At 35.3% G+C, this 23,004-nt stretch overlaps 1 protein-coding gene across 7 annotated transcripts in view; it reads right to left on the bottom strand.

Annotated features, from left to right (window-relative positions):
• Nucleotides 1-23,004, bottom strand: part of MKLN1 (muskelin 1) — a 381,688-nt gene that overhangs the window by 91,691 nt on the left and 266,993 nt on the right. For all 7 annotated transcript variants that reach the window (XM_063815012.1, XM_001135321.6, XM_054656300.2 and 4 more), the window contains 4 exons: nucleotides 22,866-22,935; nucleotides 11,072-11,214; nucleotides 9,358-9,446; nucleotides 969-1,078 (listed from right to left, as the gene is read on the bottom strand). In XM_063815012.1, coding sequence (XP_063671082.1) covers nucleotides 969-1,078; nucleotides 9,358-9,446; nucleotides 11,072-11,106 — 234 coding nt within the window. In that variant the 5' untranslated portion in view covers nucleotides 11,107-11,214; nucleotides 22,866-22,935. The remainder of the gene's footprint in view (nucleotides 1-968; nucleotides 1,079-9,357; nucleotides 9,447-11,071; nucleotides 11,215-22,865; nucleotides 22,936-23,004) is intronic.

Below are 23,004 nucleotides of genomic sequence, written 5' to 3'. Positions count from 1 at the left end.
TAACTGGAATCCAAAAAGCAGGCACTTAATTTATTAAAATTTTCCCCTAATAGGATAGATGCCAAAAATACAATCTTATAAAAAGGATTTTTTTTTAAAAATCTCAACTTCAGGAATATGTTCTGGGACTACCTCAAACTTCCTAAGTATACCACTATTCAAACAAACAGATGACACGGAAGCCTGCATGATAATCAAACAACAATGATTTACTTATAGGCATGACCCTTTAATAAGGCAAGAAAATAATGTGTTTAGGAAGATGTATAAGATTTGAAACAAATCAGTTGATAGCTGACTTAACTAATAAAAGGTCATTAAACACCTAATCCTTACACGTTATAATTAACTATAATTAATTAACAACTTAATTATAATTAGTTAACTATAATTAACTTACGCTTGGCCTCTAAAAAAGACTTATCATAACTACCATGTAACAATATATATTACAGTTATATTAAACAGCAGTATTTTTTAACCCTGTTGACTACTTTAGGAGTCTAAATCACATCCACATCTTAAATTTTCCATTAGGCTGCAAAACTATCCCACTAAAAACTATGTTTTAAGTATTTATATGAATACAAGTGAAAAAACAAAATTCAGAGTCAAATGGGTATAATAACATAAAAGCAGACTGTGGAGCCAAACTGCCTGAATTCATATACTGGCTCAAACACTTTACAATTGTGTGATCCTAGGCAAACTATTTAATCTCTCTGTTCTTCATTTCTTCATCTATAAACTAATGGGGATAATAAGTGCACCTGTCTCATAGAGTGATAATGACTAAGTGAGTTATCAGGATTCCTTAAAAGCTGGCAGACTGGAAGTGCTTAACAAAATGTTAGCTAACTGTTGTTATTATTATTTTGAATATTTTAAATTATTCTCAATGAAGATAAGAGATTGACATATTTCTCCTTTTATAGGCATTAAAGTCAGGATTTAAAACACAGTCCTACCTTGCTATACCAGTTGAGACAAGGTTGTACTATATCAGGATCATCAATGCCACTAAGTTCAACATACCAGATGCTAAAGTTAAAGCTGGGTCCCCAGGACAAGAGTGGAACTTTAAGGAGAAAAAACAAAAAGAAGAAGAAAAATATTAACATAGTTCAAATAAAACTTTAGCAAAGTAAAAGCACTATTCAACCTTATAAGGATTCATTCAACGAATTTTCTGGGCATCTTTTATATGACTAGCATGGTGCTAAGGCTACAACAGTAAAACGAAACAGATGACCCATGCCACCATAAGATTTCCTTAGTTAATAAAAACACTGTAAGATAAATTAAAAATGTGCACATGTCTACCCCCAAATAAATGCCACCAGAATTAGATGATTTAACAGGTAAATTTTATCAAATGTACAAGCAGCAAAAAATTACTTTAGAATTTAGTCTACATCAGAACACTGAAAGAGACTGAAATTATTAGTGGCACAACCCTGAAATCCAAATCAGAAGAAAAAAGACTTAAGGCCAATCACAGCTATGAATACATATTTAAATACAAATTAAAAGGAGAAAAGTTGCAAAAAATTCTATCAGATTTTCATTGTAACCAAACAGATCTCATTCCAGGAATGGAAAGATGATGGTTCAATAAATAATAGGAGCTATATTAATATAATCTACCACGTTAACAAAATAAAAGAAAAAACACATTTGATGACTTAAATACATTATTATTTTTAAACCCTCAATATATAAGCAATATAAGGCAATAAAAAATTTCCTTAGATTTTTTTAAAAAGCATCAAAAACCTTAAAAATTAAACCTACTAGGAAAATACTAAATATTCCCACTCAAGTCAGAACAAGACAAAGACGTCCAATATCTCTACTATTTGTCACTAATTAGAGGTCTCAGCCAGTGCAATAAGGAAACAAACAAACAAATTAAGAAAAACGAATTGTAATTTAAAGATGACCGGTCTACCTAAAAAAAATCAAGAGAGCCAGGAGCAGTAGCTCAAGCCTGTAATCCCAGCACTTTGGGAGGCCGTGGCAAGAGGATCACTTGAGGCCAGGAATTCAAAACCAGCCTGGCGAACACAGTGAAACTCTGTCTCCACTAAAAATTGAAAAAATAGCCAGTCATGGTGGTGTGCGCCTATAATCCCAGCTACCTGGGAGGCTGTGGCAAGAGAATCACTTGAACCCAGGAGGCGGAGGTTGCAGTGAGCTGCCATGACACCACTGTACTCCAGCCTGGGCGACAGAATAAGACTGTGTCTCAGTGGAAAAAAATATATATATATTTTCAATTGAAAAACTTTTCTTTTTATTTGTAAACAAGGTAAACACACAAAAATCAACTTTTCCTATACCTACAATAACCAATTAGAAAATATACCTCAGAAAAGTCCTATTTATAATGGCAAAAAGCTAAAAATACTTCAGAATAAACTTAAAATACGCAATATTTATAAGAAAATATAAAATTTTAGTGAATAATTGAATAAATGAAAGAACATACTATGTTCCTATATAGGAAAACTCAATATTGTAAATGTGTAGCTCTCTCCAATTAATTATAAATTTAACATCATGTCAATCAAAATCCCAATGGTCTTTCCAGAGGTCCCACGTAGTCAAAACTACTTTTTTTTTTAATAACAACACTAGTTATTTTTCAAAACAACTATTTTACAAAATAACATAATAAACACTTTTCTAGCCTTTTAATAATAGCAACATTGCACTAATGGTACAAAAGCAATGGTGTGTAAAACTGCTAGCACCTTGGTACCAAACTAATGGCACCAAAAAGTACTATTAGTGCTCAGTAAGTACAAAGTGCACTGTATGCCTCATCACCATACACTGGCAGTAAAATAAAATAAAATAAAATAAAATAAAATAAAATAAAAATAATTTTTACCAATGGCACAGAAAAATTAATTTTATTAAATTCCCATCAAGTACACATCTGTCTAGTATCCTGTGTGACAAAATGAGATTTGCATATAAAGCATTTTTGTTGTGTACCAAACCACAATGGTTATCTCAAGGAAAGGACCTGTACAATTATTCAAGTTGTGAGTTTAAAAATCAATTTATTTTTCATGGAATGCCATTTTATTCTTGAAAGAAAAACAGACAACCTATGATTATTCAGATTTGGGTATTTGCCAAACATTTACATGTTATTTCAAGGAAAATACTTAATGATATTTGCTGTCAAGGATAAAAACCAAGCTTTCAAGAGAAAAATTAGAATTTTGGAAGATAAGTACCCACCACTGTGAGCTTAACTGATTCCCAACACTTAGATTTTTTTAAATGAGATTAGATGTGATATTAATAAATGTGATTTTTAGAATATTACATAATGAAGTGTTTCAACATTTGGGAGATCTGTGTAATTCAGTGAACCATATTTTCTAAATAACCAATGAATGTTACAAAATCACACCTGGGTAAAAAGTCCAAGACAGACCACTGGGTAAAAAGTCCAAGATAGACCAGTGAATTTTAATGTAACAACAGATTCACTGATGCAGTTTCAGAATCAATAATGCAACTATCTTTAAGAAACTAACACTTGTAGAGTTTTGATGAAGCATCAAAATAGAATATCCAGAATAGCTGATACCAGGCGTAATGATTTCCAATATCCGACTGAATAAGGAAGATGTATGGGGTATGATACTTTTATATATTTTTGTCATCTAAAACAGGGGTCCCAAATCCCCAGGCCCAAACCTGTACAGGTCCGTGGCCTGTTAGGAACCCAGACGCATGGCAGGAGGTGCGCAGTGTGTTAAGGGAGCATTACTGCCTGGGCTCTGCCTCCTGTCAGATCAGCGTTGGCATTAGATTCTCAAAGGACTGCAAACTCTATCATGAACTGCAAATACAAGGGATCTAAGTTGCGCACTCCTTATGAGAATCTAATGCTTGATGATCTGAGATGGAAAAGTTTCATCCCAAAACCATCTCTCCACCATACCCTGCCCCAACTTCTGGGTCCACAGAAAAACTGTCTTCCACAAAACTGGTCGCTGGTGTCAAAAAGGTTGGGGACCACTGATATAAAGGAAGCTGTGTGAATAAAAACACAGGCAGTAGCAACCAGCCATAAGGATGTATGAAGGACTGCTGGGATATTTAATATGCCTTCTGTTTATGTATGTAAACAACACACATTTCAGAAAGTTTTTTTTAACAACAAATATTAAATTATCTTTGTTTTAGTGTTTCTTTATGTAGCAGTGTCATTTAAAAGTTTATCTACTAAATCACATAGCAATAACCATCTAGCAGTATAAGAGTCAGAATAAAATAATGATTCTAAACTCAAAAAGCACCAAGAATATAGTCTATATATGTCACCAGACATAAAATATTAGAGATTTCCAGGTCCAAGTCTCATTAAGAATTCATTTATTGGTCCTGGTGCAGTGGCTCAAGTCTGTAATCCCAACACTTTGGGAGGCAGAAGCAAGAGGATCATTTGAGCCCAGGAGTTCAAGACCAGCCTGGAAATATAGTGAGACCCTATCTCTACAAAAAAAAATTAAAAATCAGCTGGGCATGATAGTATGTGCCTGTAGTCCCGGCTACTTGGGAGGCCAGATGGAAGGATCACCTGAGCCCAGGAGTTCAGTGTTACAGTGAGCTATGACCACATTACTAAATTCTAGCCTAGGTAACAGAGAAAGACCCTGTCTCTTAAAAAAAGAAACAAAACAAAACAAAAACCTTTTAAAACACTTGCAGTGAAATTTAATGTTACCCAATGGTCCAATAGAAATATTTCTAGAATAAAATTAGTTATAATTTTTAATACCTTTAAAGAATACCTTTAGAGGAAGGAGGTAAATCATGAAGTTATCTCGCCAAAGGGCATATATATTACAGATGAATAAACAATATAATTAATTTTCAACAGACTAAAAGGGTATGTAAAAAATGAGCAGAATGATGTCCACTCACTTCAAACGCCAGTGATTTTTGGTAGCATTAACAATACTAATAATGCATATTAGAACACTATAAGAAATCTAAAAGTGAATTAAAGCTCCAGGCACGTGTTCTTTGTTCCCTGATAAAAGATGCCTCCCTCATCAAATAAAAGAATTAGAAACTCCTAATACATATCCCAAGGCTATCAGTTTGTATTCTAGGATTCAGTCATCAGTTTTCCCCATAGGACAATCAGACATGAATATAATCAACATCCCTGTGTCACCTTTTTTCATAAAATGGCCAGCCTGGGCAAGACAGCAAGACTCAGTTTCTACAAAAAAATTGTTTTTAAAATTAGCCAGGTGTGGTGGTGTGCTACTAGGGAGGCTGAGGCCGGAACATGGCTTGAGCCCAGGAACTGGAGGTTGCACTGAGCTCTAATTGTGCCACCTGAGCAACAGAGCAAGACTCTGCCTCTTTAAAAAAAAAAAAAAAAAAAAAAAATTAGGCCAGGCGCAGTGGCTCACGCCTGTAATCCCAGCACTTTGGGAGGCCAAGGCGGGTGGATCGCCTCAGGTCGGGAGTTCAAGACCAGTCTGACCAACATGGAGAAACCCCGTCTCTACTAAAAACACAAAATTAGCCGGGCATGGTGGCGCATGCCTGTAATCACGGCTACTCAGGAGGCTGAGGCAGAAGAATCGCTTGAACCCAGGAGGCAGGAGGTTGTGGTGAGCCGAGATTGTGCCATTGCACTCCAGCCTAGGCAACAAGAGCGAAACTCCATCTCCCCAAAAAAAAAAAAAGAGGTTCTGAGAGATACTAAAAATTCAAGATTAACTATTCTGAAAGAGTGCATCTACTATTCTACTACAGATTTAATGACAGAAGTATACTTAGCACAGTAACTGGCACATACTAAGTGTTCAATAAATGTTAGCTGTTATTATCTATTATTATTATATTAATTTTCCTCTTAATAGTATACTTCTAAAATGTCACTTTTCCACATGCTCTCCTAAAGGGCTTCCTGGACCTAATACCCAGACTTCATGCTCAGATTTCATGCTGCATCCAGCCAGAGTTAAAGCCGCTCTCTGAAGTCTCCACAATCATCCAGGCTGCAGCTGACTCCTTTACAAAAATCCACATCTCTCCATTTACCAAAAACCAAGACTCCCCCTGAATCCTTCCAAGACCCTGTACCTCTTTTTGCCCTCACCTACCCCTGATTTCCTTATACAGCTGTTATTGTGGCTATAAATCAGGATGTAAACCCTTTGAGCCATCTGTAACCAATACCCTCAACCCATTTTATGTTTACTTTCCTCTGATCTAATCTCCTGCTGAGGTTTCCCTTCCCAAACTTTAACTTGCCCTCTGGAATCCAGTCTCCCAATTAATAACTCACCTCTGTTACTAAATTTTCCTTTCACCTCTAGGTCTTATCTAAAACGAAGCTTCTTTCTAAGGCCAACTGTCCTTCTACACTAAGTCCCATCAAAGTCCCTAGAATACTACATGTAAGAAGGCATGTAAACACAAACTTTAAAAATATAAGTACGAAAATGTGCAAAAGAGATATCCAAAATGAAATCATTTCTTCCATAAATGTACTCTTAAATTAAAACCACAGATCCACAAACTGGAACAGAATTCAAGAAAATATCCAATATAGCTACCTATCCTACCATTAGACAGAAAAAGCATTAACATCCTCATTTTATACAAACGGTAACTTAAGAAAGGAAAGTAAAACTTTCCTGAAGGAAGGCAGTCCAATGACATCAGTTCAGCTTTGCTGGTACTCTGAATTATCCACAACAGATCTTAAAAGTTAACCCCTGCCACACAGTAGAAATGTGGGCTATTTTCCTTGTTAACAATTTATGACCAAACTTACTTCAATTTGCTTAATAAGCTACATTCATTATAAATGAAAATTATTATAGTTACATGTCAATAAACAATTTGGAGATTATCTGCCATTGTGTTAGCCTTGCTTCTGTTCCCCTCCATTACTGTGAATAATTGAAGGCTGACTAAATTGAGAAATTGTGCTGTTTAAGCATTAACTTGTTTTTTAAATAAAGCAAGATCTTTCAAACATGTCACTATAGAACACAGATGTAAAATACTCAAAGGCTTTTTTTAAGTCAAATTCTAACGATTTACCTAAATGAAATAAACGTCTGTGCTAAACTAACATCAAAAGAGAGCTATACATCATTCAAGTCCTTTACTGGAATAACTTTTGAAGAAAATATGACAAACTAAAAATACTGACCTAACATATGGCCTTTTAGTTCCATATTTTCCTTATATTACTTTAAAAAAAAAAGTTCTTAAGAGAATGCTGGGAAAGGGTTGGGAAGCAAATACACTGCTGACCGGTATTAACATATTTTAAGAGAAAAGTAAGACATACTAAGTTATCTATATATTAATATCCTAAATAAAAAATGGGCTAATAAGTGTCTACTATTATTTGGAAAGCTCCAATTAACATTTTGCCTAAATACCATTAAACTAACCCTAGATCAAGTAAAAGACATCATTATGCCCTATAATTAAAAAGGTGATGGGAGAAATGGGTGGCTGTTGGTGAAAGGGTAAAAAGTTTCAGTCAAACAGGAAGAATAAGTTCTGGAGATCTACTGTACAGCATGGTGACTATAGTAATAACTGAAATTGCTCAAAGAGTAGATCTTAAATGTTCTCACCATAAAAAAATGTTAAGTATGTGAGGTGAGGGATATGTTAATTAGCTTGATTTAATAATTTCACAATGTATTCATATGTCAAAACATCACATTGTAAACCATAAATATATATAATTATTATTTGTCAATTACACCTTAGTAAAGCTGGGGGGAAATTTTTTAAGTGCACATATTCAAATACTCAGCAAAAAAGAAAAGAAAGGGGAAAAAAGGCTGACAGGGCTGGAAAAGGTTCCAATTTCCACTGCTTGTATACTTGCAACATAAAATCATAAAATTGTTAAAGCTATGCAAAGGTCTTTAGGAACTGGTAACTCTAAATACTGATGAAAACATTACCCAGTGCAAAAGAAGTAAATAACCAAAAGTTAAATTTATTTTTAAAATTTGCTTGCTCATAAATTCTTATAAGAAAACAGAATATAGGTTTTAATTTATAAGTATTTATTATAACAACAGAAACTATAATTACTACAAAGTGACATACTGGAATCCAATTGTTCCAAAAACAGTTTCTGTATATAAGCAGTTTTTCTTAAGACCTCAAATATTCTTTTGCCCAACAGAACTGTTTGAGTCACAAAACAAAATGGCAGCAACTCTTGATAGATTGGCAAACAATGACTATGTTTGTTCCAAAAGAGTAATTATTCTCCCAAATCAAAATGTGGACTCTGGCTTTTATTATTATTCTTCAAAGTATCTAATTCACTTTAATCCCCATATTAATATAATATTTTCAAAAGTATGCAACATGGTTATAAATTAGAAGTTTTTTTTGTTTGTTTTTTTTTTTTGGAGATGGAGTCTCGCTCTGTCTCCCAGGCTGGAGTGCAGTGGCATGATCTTGGCTCACTGCAAACTCTGCCTCCTGGGTTCACGGCATTCTCCCGCCTCAGCTTCCCGAGTAACTGGGACTACAGGCACCTACCACCACGCCCAGCTAATTTTTTTTTGTATTTTTAGTAGAGACGGGGTTTCACCATGTTAGCCAGGATTTAATTGCTCAATTTCCCTACCTTCTAAATAATAAATCCTAAAGGAAACAAAATCACCTGAAAAATACTAATTTTGAGGATGCATTATAAATACTTTCTTAAGCTAAAATACTTGCTAAATAAATACATGCCTTAAGGTAATATTTTTCAAACAGTGATTTGCAACCTATCGATGGGTCATTAAATCAATTTAATGGGTTTGACCAGCATTTAACTAAAAAAAATAAATAAATAAAAGAACATAACTGATAATAACCATAATATACTGCCTTAAGGATTTCATCAGTATTTGGTTTTAGAATATTATTGTTTTAGTATAAGTGATAAACCTTCCATAAAATTAAGGCAATCAAATCACTAGATCCCATAAAATCTAAGAAAACTTTCAAAAGAGAAAACATTTGGAAAAGATTCCACTTGAAATAACTGCGACTTAGTAATGAATTTATATAAAGCAGAAGTCAGCAAACTTCTCCTGTAAAGGACCAAAGAGTAAATTTAAGGGGCTCTGTGGTCTCTTGCAACTACTCAAGTCTACTTTTGTAGCACAAAAGCAGATACAGACAATATGTAAACAAACCAGCGCAGCAATGTTCCCATAAAATTGTATTTAAAAAAACAAGAGGCCTGCAGGATTTGGTCTATGGGCTATAGTTTGCTGACTGATGATATCAAGAATTTGTTTCTATTTCAGAATGCTAAAATCTTACCTATTTTAATGAATCGACAAGGGAACATCTGTTCATCAATTTTATGCTTCAAGGTGAATGTTTCTTTGTTATAATCATTCTTTAAGCCACTGTGGGAAAAAAATAAGGCTATTAAATCTGACTTCATAATTTAGTAAATGCACTAGAACACGAATTAATGCACACTCAGGTTTTAAGTTTAAACTCATGCTCAAAATATTATGACCAAGACAATATAAACAAGTAGTTGAACATGGGCATATAGGTCAAAACCGGTACATTCAAATCAACAGCATTATAACTGGATTCTCTTAATTATATGAGGATTAATGAAAAATGTTCAGTATTATAAAGAATGTAGCTACGGTGTTTAAAAATGTGTGACAGGGCCTAGTGTCCTGAATGGATAACTGAATATAACATAAAATTTTCAACGGTAAGAATGAAATTCAAAAATAATTCACAGTCAAATCTGACAACTTAAACAAAACCACATATTAGAATACGCCAAAGAATTTAGTTATTTAATTCTGACTGAGATGCCAATGTTTCTTTTATAGTTCAACAAATTTTCAAAGCCAACCTTACTCTGTTGGTTTAATAGCATCTGCTTTATCCTAAATAAAAATAAATGGATATCACCTCTCTACTTAAACAACTAGGACTGACACAATGATTTATGGGAAAGTCACTCACCCTCAGGTTGCTTTACATTTCCTGAAATACTTTCATGACTTAAATACAGTATAGAGTATTTGCTTATATAAAATATTATGTTAATGGGCCATACCATATGACAAATATATTGTTGTTGTTGTTGTTGTTGTTTTTTGAGACAGAGTCTCACTGTTTCACCCCAGCTGGAGTGCAGTGGTGCGATCTTGGCTCACTGCAACCTCTGACTCCCAGGTTCAAGTGATTTTCCTGCCTCAGCCTTCCAAGTAGATGGGACTACAGTCGTCCGCTACCATGTCCAGCTAATCTTTGCATTTTTATTAGAGACAGGGTTTCATTGTGCTGGCCAGGCTGGTCTTGAACTCCTGACCTCGTGATCCACCTGCCTCAGCCTCCCAAAGTTCTGGGATTACAGGCATGAGCCACCACACCCAGCCATCACAAATATATTCTACATCTCCATGGTTTCATTTGTCCATTCCATTAGCTATCTGATTTTTCATTTGCTGGGCAGCAAATTAACACCTTCATTCCCGGTGGTCTAATATTGTTAAAACTCAAATTTACTGAGCTCCTTCCAAGTGACAGGCACTGTGCTTGGTGTAGTCACGCATCTTTCAATTTATAAAACATTCCTCTTTCTAGTCTCCAACTTAGAGTAAACCACTAGAATATTGCTTCTGGATTAGGGCAATTAATCTTAGTGTTTTGGATAGAGCCTGTATTTTTTTTACAGCAAAGATTATAGCAAAAATTTTTATTAAAGCTGAAAATATTTCTGAAGTCATTAACAGCTCAAAAATACAATTAAAAAAGGATGAAACAAAAAAGTTTGATTCTTCTTTGGTAAAAATATTAACTAGGGTCTGTTGGTTAAAAAATAAAAATAAAAAAGAAAGCTAACTCAAGCCACAGTATTAAACTAAGGCATTAGGAATAGAATAGAAGGAATACTCTTTTCTCCTTTGAAAGAAAAATCAAACCATGCAGATTAGCTACAAAAAGACTAAGACTACGTTTTGTTTAGAAGACAGCTCTCTTCAACATAACCATAACTCACCTGGACAACAGCTCTGTCATATTTTCTTCATTCATTCCACCAAAGACTTTAAATTTCTTCAAATTGCAAACATGAGTTTTCTCATATTTTCCAAATGTGATATTCTGAACTATAGCAGGCCTTTCGAGCTTTAGAATCAAGTACTAAAAAAAGAAACGACCAAATTATATCCTCTTCTGTTTAAAACAAATGTTAGACAACTTTAAAACTATTGCCAGTTAACAGAAGAATGTATAAGGTCCATCCTTGTCCATCCTGTACTAGCAGATTTTTTTAAAGCTATAGAATAGTACATAACAGCCTTATAAAGGTTATCCCACCAGAACCACTTTTCACACCAGTAGATCCCAAAAACTACATTATCCCCAACACTGTAGGTGAAGGGAGGAAAAAAAGAACTAGTGAGATAACTTCTAATCAAAGAACAGTATTCAATAAAAGATATAACCAGACTCTGCAAAACCAAATAAAACAAGATTAGAATACAAAAATAACAATTACATATTCCTATGGACTCTACTTCAATAACTAAATCAATGTTTGAAAGCGGCACTAAAATTTTTAGATGTACAAGCAAAGATTTACTAATCAACCCTGCCAAGTTTACAAATTTGAAACCCAAATCTACTCTAGATACGTCTAATGTAGCTCGTTTTCCTATTACACATTGGATAAAACGGGATCAATTAAATAGAGAACATCACGCAGACTGTTCTCTATTATAAAAATTAAGAAGAAAATTACCACTCCTTGAACACATGTTGGAAAAGCTATTTAGAAAAACAATTCAGATGTTTTGTTGGAGAGACGTCATGCTTCACGATATTGGATAACATAGGTGATAAAGATGGTTAAGAATAAACTTGCTGGTCCTGCCTCTTATCACACACAAAAATCAACTCAAAATGGATAAAAACTGATCCAACATCAATCCTTTAGGACTGAAGACCTGGCCAGGTGCGGTGGCTCACACCTGTAATCCCAGCACTTTGGGAGGCCGAGGTGGGCGGATCACAAGGTCAGGGGTTTGAGACGAGTCTGGCCAACATGGTGAAACCCCGTTTTTACTAAAAATACAAAAATTAGCCGGGTATGGTGGCGGTCGCCTGTAATCCTAGCTACTCAGGAGGCTGAGGCCGGAGAATTGCTTGAACCCTAGAGGTGGAGGTTGCAGTGAGCCAAGATCACGCCATTGCACTTTAGCTTGAGTAACGGAGCAAGACTCTAGCTCAAAAAAAAAAAAAAAAAAAAAAAGACTGAAGACCTAAATGTAAGAGCTAAAACTTTAAACATCTTAGACAAAAACTATGGGCAAATCTTCATGACTCTGGATTTGGCAACGGATTCTTAGATATGACAGCAAAAGTACAAACAAAATAAAATAAATTGGATTTCATCAAAACTAAAATTTTAGTATCAAAGGATACTATCAAGAAAGTGAAAAGACACCCTATAGAATGGGAGAAAATATTTGCAAATCATATATCTGATAAGAGTCTGGTATCTGGAATATATTAAAAATGCCCTTACAATTTAACAACAAAAAGACAAACAACCCAATTTAAAAACAGATAAAGGACCTGAATAGCCCTTTCTCCAAAGAAAGTAAACAAATGGCCAACAGGCACATGAAAAGGTGCTTAACATCATTAGTCATCAGGAAAATGTAAATCCAAACCACAAAATACCATTTCACATCCACTAAGATGGCAATAATAATAATAATTTTAAAATGCAAAACCGTAAGTGTTGACAAAGATGTAAAGAAACTGGAACTCTCATGCATTGCTGGCAGGAATGTAAAACGGTACACATACTGTGGAAAATCATTTGGCAGTGCCTCAAAAAGTTAAACAGAATTACTACCCGACCAAGAATGTCCACTCCTAGGTATAAACCCAAATGAAGTGAGGGAAAAAAAAAAAAAGGTATACACACAAACAGTCGTACATGAATGTTCACAGGGGTACTGTTCACAATAGCCAAAAGGTGGAAACAACCCAAATGTCCGTCGACTGATGAATGGCCAAATTACAGTATTTCTGTGCAATGTAGTATTCCGCCATAAGAAGGAATGCACACTGACACACACTACAACCTGGATTAACCTCAAAAACATACTAAGTGAAAAAAGTCAGATACAAAAGGTATCTGACTTACCCAGAACAAGTAAATGCATAGAGGCACAAAGCAGATTGGTGGTTGTCAAAAACTGGGCTGAGATCGAAAAGGAGATACTCCTTACTGGGTATATGAAGTTTCTTTGTGGACAATGAAAATATTTTGGAACTAGATGGAGGTGATAGTTGCTCAATTCTGTAAATGCACTAAATGTCACTGAATTATATACTTTAAAATGGCTAACTTTATATTATGTGTGATTTTACCTCAATAAAAAAAGAATTAAGCTGGTGGTGATAAGAATGGCAATGAAAATAACACTAACATTTTGTGACCACTAACTTCTTATTTGGCACATTGCTGAGACTTTTACATGCATTAGCTCATTCACAGTAGTAGCAGTAGTGGGAGGAATATATGAACACAGGTTACTCTCTTCATCCTCATTTTACAGATGAAGAAATATAGTTACACAGCTAACTATAGGTGTACTATAGGGTGTATTAGTTTCCTTGGGTTTCCATAACAAATTATAACAAATCGATGGCTTTAAAACAACAGAAATTTATTTTCTCATAGTTCTGGAGTCCTGAAGTCTTAAACTACAGTGTCAGCAGTACCATGCTCCCTTCAAAAGACGTCAGAAAGGATCCTTCTTTGCCTCTTCCAGTATCTGGTGGCTCTTGATTTTTTTTCTGGCTTGTGACAGTGTAACTCCTATCTCTGCCACCCATCTTCACATGGCTTTCTTCCCTGTGTCTTTTCTGTGTCTAGTAAGGACACTTGTCATTGGATTTATAGGCCACCCTAATCAAAGATGCTCTCACCTCGAGATCCCTACCTTAATTACATTTACTAACACTTTATTCCAAATAAGGTCACATTCTGAGATGTCACATATCTTGGTAGGGGTGGGGGTGGGGGGAGAGACCATTCAATCTACTACACAGAGCCAGCCAGGCAAAAAAAAAAAAAGTAGTGAATGCTTATGAAAATTAGTTCTAGGTACTGCTGTTAAAATGCCAGTGTGGTTGCAGCCTAATAGGCAGGGCAGAAAATGGTATGTGTTGAAAATGAAGAGGAGGCAGTCACCAGCTCATGCAGTTTGTGCAATTACATGAAGTTTGAATTATAAATTCAATGGGATCTATTAAGCACAACAAAAAGCTATGATCTGATTAACATTACACACACATATGCACACAATGTGCATTACAGAGAGCGGATTAAAAGAACTGGCACACCAGTTAGGATGCTGTCACAATAAACTCAGGAAAGAGGTGAGATGAAGGAGACTTGGACTAAAATAGCGTGGAGATGGACAACAGTAGACAGTTTTGACACATTTTGGAGAAACAATTGATGGGATTTGGTGACAGACTGGATGCAGGGGAAAAAGAGGGAGGCATTAAGGATGATGACATAGTTTCTGACTTCAATAACAGGGTAAGTGGTGATATCATTTACTGTGATGGAAAGAACTGGCAAAGAAACAGGAAGTACAAAAATGAGACTAGAAAAGTCCAGATTTTATATCTATGTATATCTGAGGTTATGTAATAAATCACTCCAGTGTCTTAAAACAACAGTGGTTCATGATTTCTCATGATTCTGTGGGTTTGCTAGACAGCTTTTCCATTGGTAGCTCCTGGATTCATTCATGTAGTTGTATTAAGCTGATGGATTGGCTAGGGGACTGGGCTTAATTGGAGTGGGGAATGGGAAGGCTGGGGTTAACTGGGATTGGGCTTTCAACCTCAAAGAAGCTAAATAGGCTTTCCTCAAGCACATTTATCTCTAAGCTTCTACAGGCCTTGCTTAGAAGTTGCAATATCACTTTCTTAGACTTTTCTGTCGGTCAAAGAAAATCACAAGACCAACCAAGACTCATGAGGTAGAAGAGACTGCACCTTCTGCTGGAAGGAGCTGTAATTTGTGACCATATTAAGAAATCTGGACTCTGTTCTAGGACAAGCAGAGAAACATAAAAAGGTTTTAAGGTGTGGAACAATAGCAACAAAATTCAATATCCATTCAGGATTAGAAATTCTCAGAAAACTTCAAACAGGAGGAAATTTTCTCAAAGAAACACAGGACATATATAAAATATCCATAGCTGGCCAGGTGTGGTGGCTCATGCCTGTAATCCTAGAACTTTGGGAGGCCAAGGCGGGTGGATCACGAGGTCAGGAGATCGAGACCATCCTGGCTAACATGGTGAAACCTTGTCTCTACTAAAAATACAAAAAATTAGCGGGGCGTGGTGGTGGGCGCCTGTAGTCCCAGCTACTCGGGAGGCTGAGACAGGAGAATGGCATGAACCTATGGGGCGGAGCTTGCAGTGAGCGAAGATCGCACCACTGCACTCCAGCCTGGGAGACACAGTAAGACTCTGTCTCTAAAATAAAATAAAATAAAATAAAATAAAATAAAATAAAATAAAATAAAATAAAATATCTATAGCTAAGCATCATGCTTAATGATGATTCCCTCTAATATTGGAACAGAAGGAAGGCTGGGGCAGTGAGTGGGGAGAACAGGAAGGGGAAACCACAGATGCAAAGAAAATATTTGCAAATCATATATAAATCTGATAAAGAACTTAAATACAAAACATACACAGAACTCTCAAAACTGAACAATAAGAAAACAACAAATTTTAAAACGACAAACCTTTTGAACAGACACTTCACCAGAAAACAGTCAAGAAGGCAACAAGCATACAAAAAATGGTAACATCATTAATCATTTTAAAAATGCAAATTAAAACCACAAAGACTTGTATATTAATTTTGGTTTTTTTTTTTTTTGGAGAAAGATTCTCGCCTTGTCTGTCGCCCTGGCTGGAGTGCAGTGGCAAGATCCTGGCTCACTGCAACCTCCACCTCCCAGGTTCAAGCGATTCTTGTGCCTCAGCCTCCCAAATAGCTGAGATTACAGGCATGAGCCACCATGCCTGGCTAATTTTTTGTAATTTTATGGATATGGGGTTTCGCCATGTTGGCCACGCTGGTCTCGAACTCCTGGCCTCAAGTGATCTGCCTGTCCCGACCTCCCAAAGTGCTGGGATTACAGGCACGAGCCACCATACCCAGCCACTTCTGTATTAATTTTTAGCACATCTTTGTAATAGCCAAAAATTGGAAAACGATTCAATGTTCATTAACAGGTATATGGATAAACAAACTGTGAGATATTCATACAACAGAAATCAAGTAGGTAACAAGATCCTACTATTATTACCTGAATAATGACACTTAGGCTTGCCAGTATGTTTGTGAGTACATACAGATGTATGCATGTACATGTTTAAATTAGTATTTGATGCAATGAACCCATATAAAGATATGAATGGGCACAAACCTGATTGTTAGCATTGGTTACTAGAGAGAAGGAGATGAGAGGACAAAAAAAAGAAAACAATTCTTTTCTTTTAAAAAGTTATTCCCATTTAAAAAACCAACATGTATGGTATTCCACTTACGTAAATTATGTGTCTGTGTGAGTGTATGCATAGAGTTAAGCTGAATCATCGTCAAAATGATGGCAGTGGTGGTGGTGGTGGTGGTGGTGGTAGTGATGAGGTCAGGATGATGGAATTCAGCTGATTTCTAATTTCTTTTAAATTTCTTATGCTTTTATCTCCTTTTTGATTCTCACTTTTAGTATTTGTAATTTGTATAAACAAAAACATTAAAGTCATTTTCACAGTGATGGGGGCAATATTTTGAGACCTTAATGAGAAAACATTGCTGTTAATTCTGGATCATCTGTGCTGGTAGAGTAAACGTAGCATGAATGAAAATCCCATAAATGCTTTAAAGATACAATATCACCCTTCCCTGTCATCATATATGTGGTTACAGTAGTTACTGATACTGTCATGGAAAACATGTCTTTCAAGATGACTGGTGAAAACTCTCTAGGGTTGGTTAAAATGTACAGGCAGTTACAAATGTCTTTTTAATTGACATAATAAGGGTTAGATCATAACTCCTTTACTGCAATTATAAGCTTCTTCCAAAGTAGTTTAAGTAAATGATATGCCTTATGGAGAAAATACATGTGTTAGATAAACTTCATTATGATATGAGTTATAGTACTGTTGGCTGTGAATTCAATGTTAATGAATCAAAAATACTTATATTAAGGTTTCTTTAAACAGAAACATACATAAGACAAGATTATACATTGACTAGCTGATGAAAATATTGTAACCAAAGACTCACAGGAACCCAACCCTGTATTTTTCTAGGAGCAATGGTTCAGTATTTGCTAAATCACTGTTCATGACTACTTTATAGGACATAACTACTGTGAATAACCAGAATCAACTGTATATGAAACCAAAATACTTGCCATAGTTTAAGGGCAGCAAAGTAGCTACTACATGTATCCTAATCCTTGCAATTACCGTATGATTATGGGAAGAATTCAAAAACACATCAACATTCAGTGAAATAAGGTTTCTCCTTATTCAAAACTAAATAAAACTAATTTATACAGCATGAGTATCCTCTTAAGTGATTTGAAACAAGCAGGTCACATAACAGCTTATTAGAATAAACTAAAAAGTGAATAACTTTTTGCATCTGCAATATTATATTACTGGCAACAATTATTTTCTTAGCAATACCTGCCTATAATAATACTGCTACTTTACATAAAGTATACTAAATTTCAGAAAATGCTTTTGCTTACATTCTTATTTTATTCTCATAAGTGCAATTTGCATTTTGGGTATTGTATTTTTCATTTTTTGTTGGTATTTTTTAATACAGTTTTCAGTTCTTTGCCAAAATTTTCAATATTAATTTTCATCTCCTTTTTTCCTTTCACATAGCAAGGGCACTTATTTTAAGACTTGTATCTGAAACTCCTATTATCTGTAAATCCCTCTATTTTGATAGACACCAAATATGAAAAACTAAAAGTAACTAGATGCCTAGGGTATCAGCTTCCTAAAAAAGTATATCTTCTACTGTAGGTCTGTTGCTAGGGATACTACCAATTCCTGATTATTTTAATCCAGTTTCAAGTACCGGGATGATATGAAACTGGACTTCACTCCCTGTGAGGGCCAGACTATTTCTGGTTCACGCTCACTCTTCAGACATAGCTTCAGGGTCTTCACCCAGAGTAAGAGGAGTCTACCACCCTACCACACCCCAGGTTCTAGCTTCTAATCTATATCTCCCTGGCTCCAGGGGTTTGTCAAAGGTGCTATTTCAGCTTCTTAATCTCTTAGAACTTCTTTAGGATACTCAGTAGAAAAGTGGCCCCAAAGTAGTTCTTTTTAGATTCCCATAGTCTTCTGAATCTTGGCCCCATCACTTTTGAAAAATAATTTTGTGGGCACACAGTAGGTGTATATATTTACGGGGTACATGAGATGTTTTGATACAGGGATGCAATGTGAAATAAGCACATCGTGGAGAATGGGGTACCCCTAACCTCAAACATTTATCCTTCGAGTTACAAACAATCCAACTACATTCCTTACGTTACTTAAAAATATACAGTTATTATTGACTACAGTCAGCCTGTTGTGCTATCAAATAGTAGGTCTTATTCATTCCCATCACTCTTTACTGCCTTATTTTCAATATACTACCTTCAAAAATATTTTTTAAAATTCGACTTCTATTTCATCTTTTCTATCTGTGCTTAGTGGAAAATCTTGTCAAAACTGACTTTTATTATTATATTTTTCATTTATAGAAGTTTTATTTGGTTCTTTTTCAAATCTGCCACATCACTTTTTAGTGTCCAGTTTCTTTTATTTCTTTAAATATAAGTAGTTGACTTAATTCCAGTATCTTTCAGTAATTTTAATTCTAATATCTAAAATTCTGGAAGGGGTTCTGCTATTTGTTCTGCTAGTTCTTAAAGTATCTTACTTTCTGCTATATACTTAGTTATCTTTGAGTGTGTACTGCTCAATTTTCCTCTAATAATGATTTGTGGAGAATGCCTGAGGCCTAGAATAAAGGTAACTATTTTCAGAGAAGATCTGCATTTGCTTCTGCTGAGAACCTTAAATGTACTATTCATCCGCAATCACTTTAAACTAAAATCATACCACAAGGTTTCATGGATAGTCAAGTAATGAGAATCTGACTACCAAATGTGAACCAAAACCAATACATAAGCTATAACCTCTCAGAGATGAGTTTTCTTCCTCATTTTCCCTTCCTCTACTGAGTGTCAATGCAATTCTTTCCACGGTCCCCAGGAGGTGGGGACTTCTTCTGTTTCATTCTTATCCTGAGAATGAATTGCTTTAAGGTTCCAGCTTCCAAAAAAAAAAAGTCCCAGCTTTGCGTGCGTGTGTGCGCACATGTGCGTGTATTTTTTCTTTTTTGAGACAGTCTCTCACTCTGTCACCCAGGCTGGAGTGCAGTGGCATGATCTCGACTCACTGCAGCCTTGACCTCCTGGGTTCAAGCAATCCTCCCAACTCAGCCTCCTGAGTATCTCGGACTACAGGCACACGCCACCATGCCCGACTAATTTTTGTATTTTTTGTAGAGGCAGGGTTTCACCATGTTGCCCAGACTGATCTCAAACTCCTGAGCACAAGTGATCCACCTGTCTTGGCCTCCCAAAGTGCTAGGATTACAGGCATGAGCCACCACGTCCGGCCGTGGATATATCTATTTTTTATTCAGTGCATTTGGGAACTTTCAGATCAAGAGTGGGAAAGAAATATTATAGCTTACAACCACTAGAAGTGCAAGACTCTTTGCTACATATCTATACATGAAAACTATACCCATGCTGGCCAGGCATGATGGTTCACGCCTGTAAGCCCAGCACTTTGGGTGGCCAAGGTGGGCGGATCACCTGAGGTCAGGAATTCAAGGCCAGCCTGACCAACATGGTGAAACCCAGTATCTACCAAAAATACAAAAATTAGCTGGGCGTGGTGTTGCACGCCTATAATCCCAGCTACTCGGGAGGCTGAGGCAGGAGAATCACTTGAGCCCAGGAGGTGGAGGCTGCAGTGAGCCAAGATTACGCCACTGCACTCCAGCCTGGATGACAAGAGCAAAATTCGGTCTCAAAAAAATAAATAAATAAATAAAAAATAAAACTATACTCATTCCATCCAACATGGCAGTCTCTCATACAACTAAGTAAACAATGAAATTGCTTTCAATTTTATTTTTTCTTTTCTGGCAAAAATGTTGTCCCTTGAGACTGGCCACAGAAAACCCCAGTTATATTTGAGTAATAACTACAATGAAGAAAACTAGATTGCGTGGTATTTATTTTCATGACAAATTAGTCCTTCTTCATTACAAAAACTTCAGATAACTTCTACTATAGGACTTATCATATTGAAATGTTTCAGGGTATCTGATGCAATACCCGTCGCTCATCAAGAGGAGACAATATTTAATTCCCTACAGTATTCAAATACCTAAAGTTTGGCACTCCATAGATGCTTACTAAATAATTTTTTAATGAATGAATAAGCAAACAAAAAAGTTAAGAAAAGCATTAAATTCTACTGCCTTCAAAATATAGTCCAATAACAAATAAAGACAATTTCAAAATAATAAGGTTATCATAGTTTCAGTTATGATCACTGAATTTTCCTTTTTTCAGAAAAAAAATCATTAATAAGAAATAAAAATAATCAAATGAAAAACACTAACATACCAAAATTTGAGCACTAAAATTAAGTAAAATGAAAAAGTGAATCAAGAAAAGCGTGATTAAAAACACAATGTAAGTCCATTAACATATGCAAAGAGATTTTAATGTAAATAGGAAAAAGCAAATTATAACCACAATGAGTTAAAATGAAAAATCCACTAGACTGGCAAAATATAAAAACCACCCATAGAAGTGATGAGGAGAACATGATCCAACAGCAACTTCCATAAACAACCACTAAGAGGATAAATTCTATAACTACTTTGTAAAACAGTCTTCTGTTACCTGATAAAGTTCAATACACATATACCTACCCTATAATTCAACAATTCTACTCCAAGGTATGTATACCTTAAAGAAACTCTTACACATGTGTACCAGGAGACAACATATAAGAATGTTCACAGCAGCTTGTATCATAATAGCAAAGAACTGTAAAAAGCCTAAATGCCTATCATCAGCAAAATGGATAATCACATTTTGGCATATTTATACACAGGAATACTATATGGTAGTGAAAATGAACAAACTACAATTACATATAATGACATTAATAAACATCATGTTAAAAACCAGCTAGTCACAGAAAATTTATAAATGACTGAATCAATTTATATTTTATTTTTATAAAGTCAAAGCCAAAAAAATTAAATCATAAAATATTTATATGCTATATCTATGGAATATTATTTTAAAATGCTTAATAAAACATCAATTATAGTTACTGGGGAGGGGTTAGAGGAAAGATATAAGAGGGGGCTCAAAGGAGGCTTCAAAAGATAGCAGTCACTTTCCATTTCTAAACATGGCTGATGAATAAACAGGTTATTTGTCTTATTCTTTACATTATATATACAAATTATAAATATATATTCTTTTTTCTTTTTTGAGACAGAGTCTCACTCTGTCACCAGGCTAGAGTGCAGTTGTGCAATTTTGGCTCACTGCAACCTCTGCCTCCTGGGTTCAAACGATTCTCCTGCCTCAGCCTCCCGAGTAGCTGGGACTATAGGCGTGTGCCACCACACCCAGCTAATTTTTGTATTTTTAGTGGAGACAAGGTTTTACCATGTTGGTCAGGATGGTCTCAATCTCCTGACCTTGTGATCTGCCCTCCTCGGCCTCCCAAAGTGCTGGGATTACACGCATGAGCCACCGCGCCCGGCCATTTTTTTTTTTTTTTTTAACATAGATCAAAGGTTTCTGTGTTGCCCAGGCTAGCCTCGAACGCCTAGCCTCGCCTCCTTATGCACCAGGACAACAGGCCTGAGCCACTGCGGCTCCCAAAAATTATAAATATATATTCTTTAGACATGTCTTTTGCAATAAAACATGTAAACACCAGGGGATCCAAATAGGTAGGCAAAGAGAAAAAAAAATACATACAAACATATATATATACATATATATTTCCATGAATTATACTACAATTAAAAAATAAAGTAAGTATTATTTACCCACTTGCTTTACCTAGCAGAGCATTAATTTCTTCAAGGATATGGACATACGTGTGCCTAATACATTATAAATATTAATGCTGAACGCATATAACTGAAAGACTGATTTTAAATTCAGTCAACCCCAGACACTACTTGCCAGGGAAAAGAAATTTAGCACATGGTCCTGATGCCATTTAAATATTATTTTAATATTAAGTATAATAATATTATAATAAAATAAACTATTTAAGTTTATTTTCCCCATAAGATAGTCATTGAGTCAGAGTTCAATTTACTAACATTCCCTTAAACATTTACAGAATAACTTGAGCATAACTGTTCTGGTAGACAGAAGTAAAAGTCCATGTTTCATCAAATCTCACACTGCATTTGCCTATGAGATAAAAATTCTTCCAAAATTTAATAAACAAGCAAAAATAGAATAAAAATTTACCTCACAATCTCAAAAAAGGAATAAACTATTAGTAGATTCCAGATAACTAGTATCAATTGAGTGTTTATTTAAATGGTGACTTCTAAACAGCATTAAGGGATACATGTAATCTTACCTGGGGAGGATAGTTGCTCTCTGAAGACCATCTTGAAGATTGGTCGTTTGGTTTGTCCACTAAAATGTTCCTGGAATAAAGAAAGTATTAAAAAATTAAGAGAACATGAATAGGCAAAAACAGGAATAATCTACCAGAT

Source organism: Pan troglodytes, chromosome 6, assembly GCF_028858775.2.
Source record: "Pan troglodytes isolate AG18354 chromosome 6, NHGRI_mPanTro3-v2.0_pri, whole genome shotgun sequence".
In the NCBI taxonomy this organism is placed as follows: domain Eukaryota; kingdom Metazoa; phylum Chordata; class Mammalia; order Primates; family Hominidae; genus Pan; species Pan troglodytes.
Note: the sequence above shows the minus strand (reverse complement) of the source record. Positions and strands in the feature narration are given on the sequence as shown.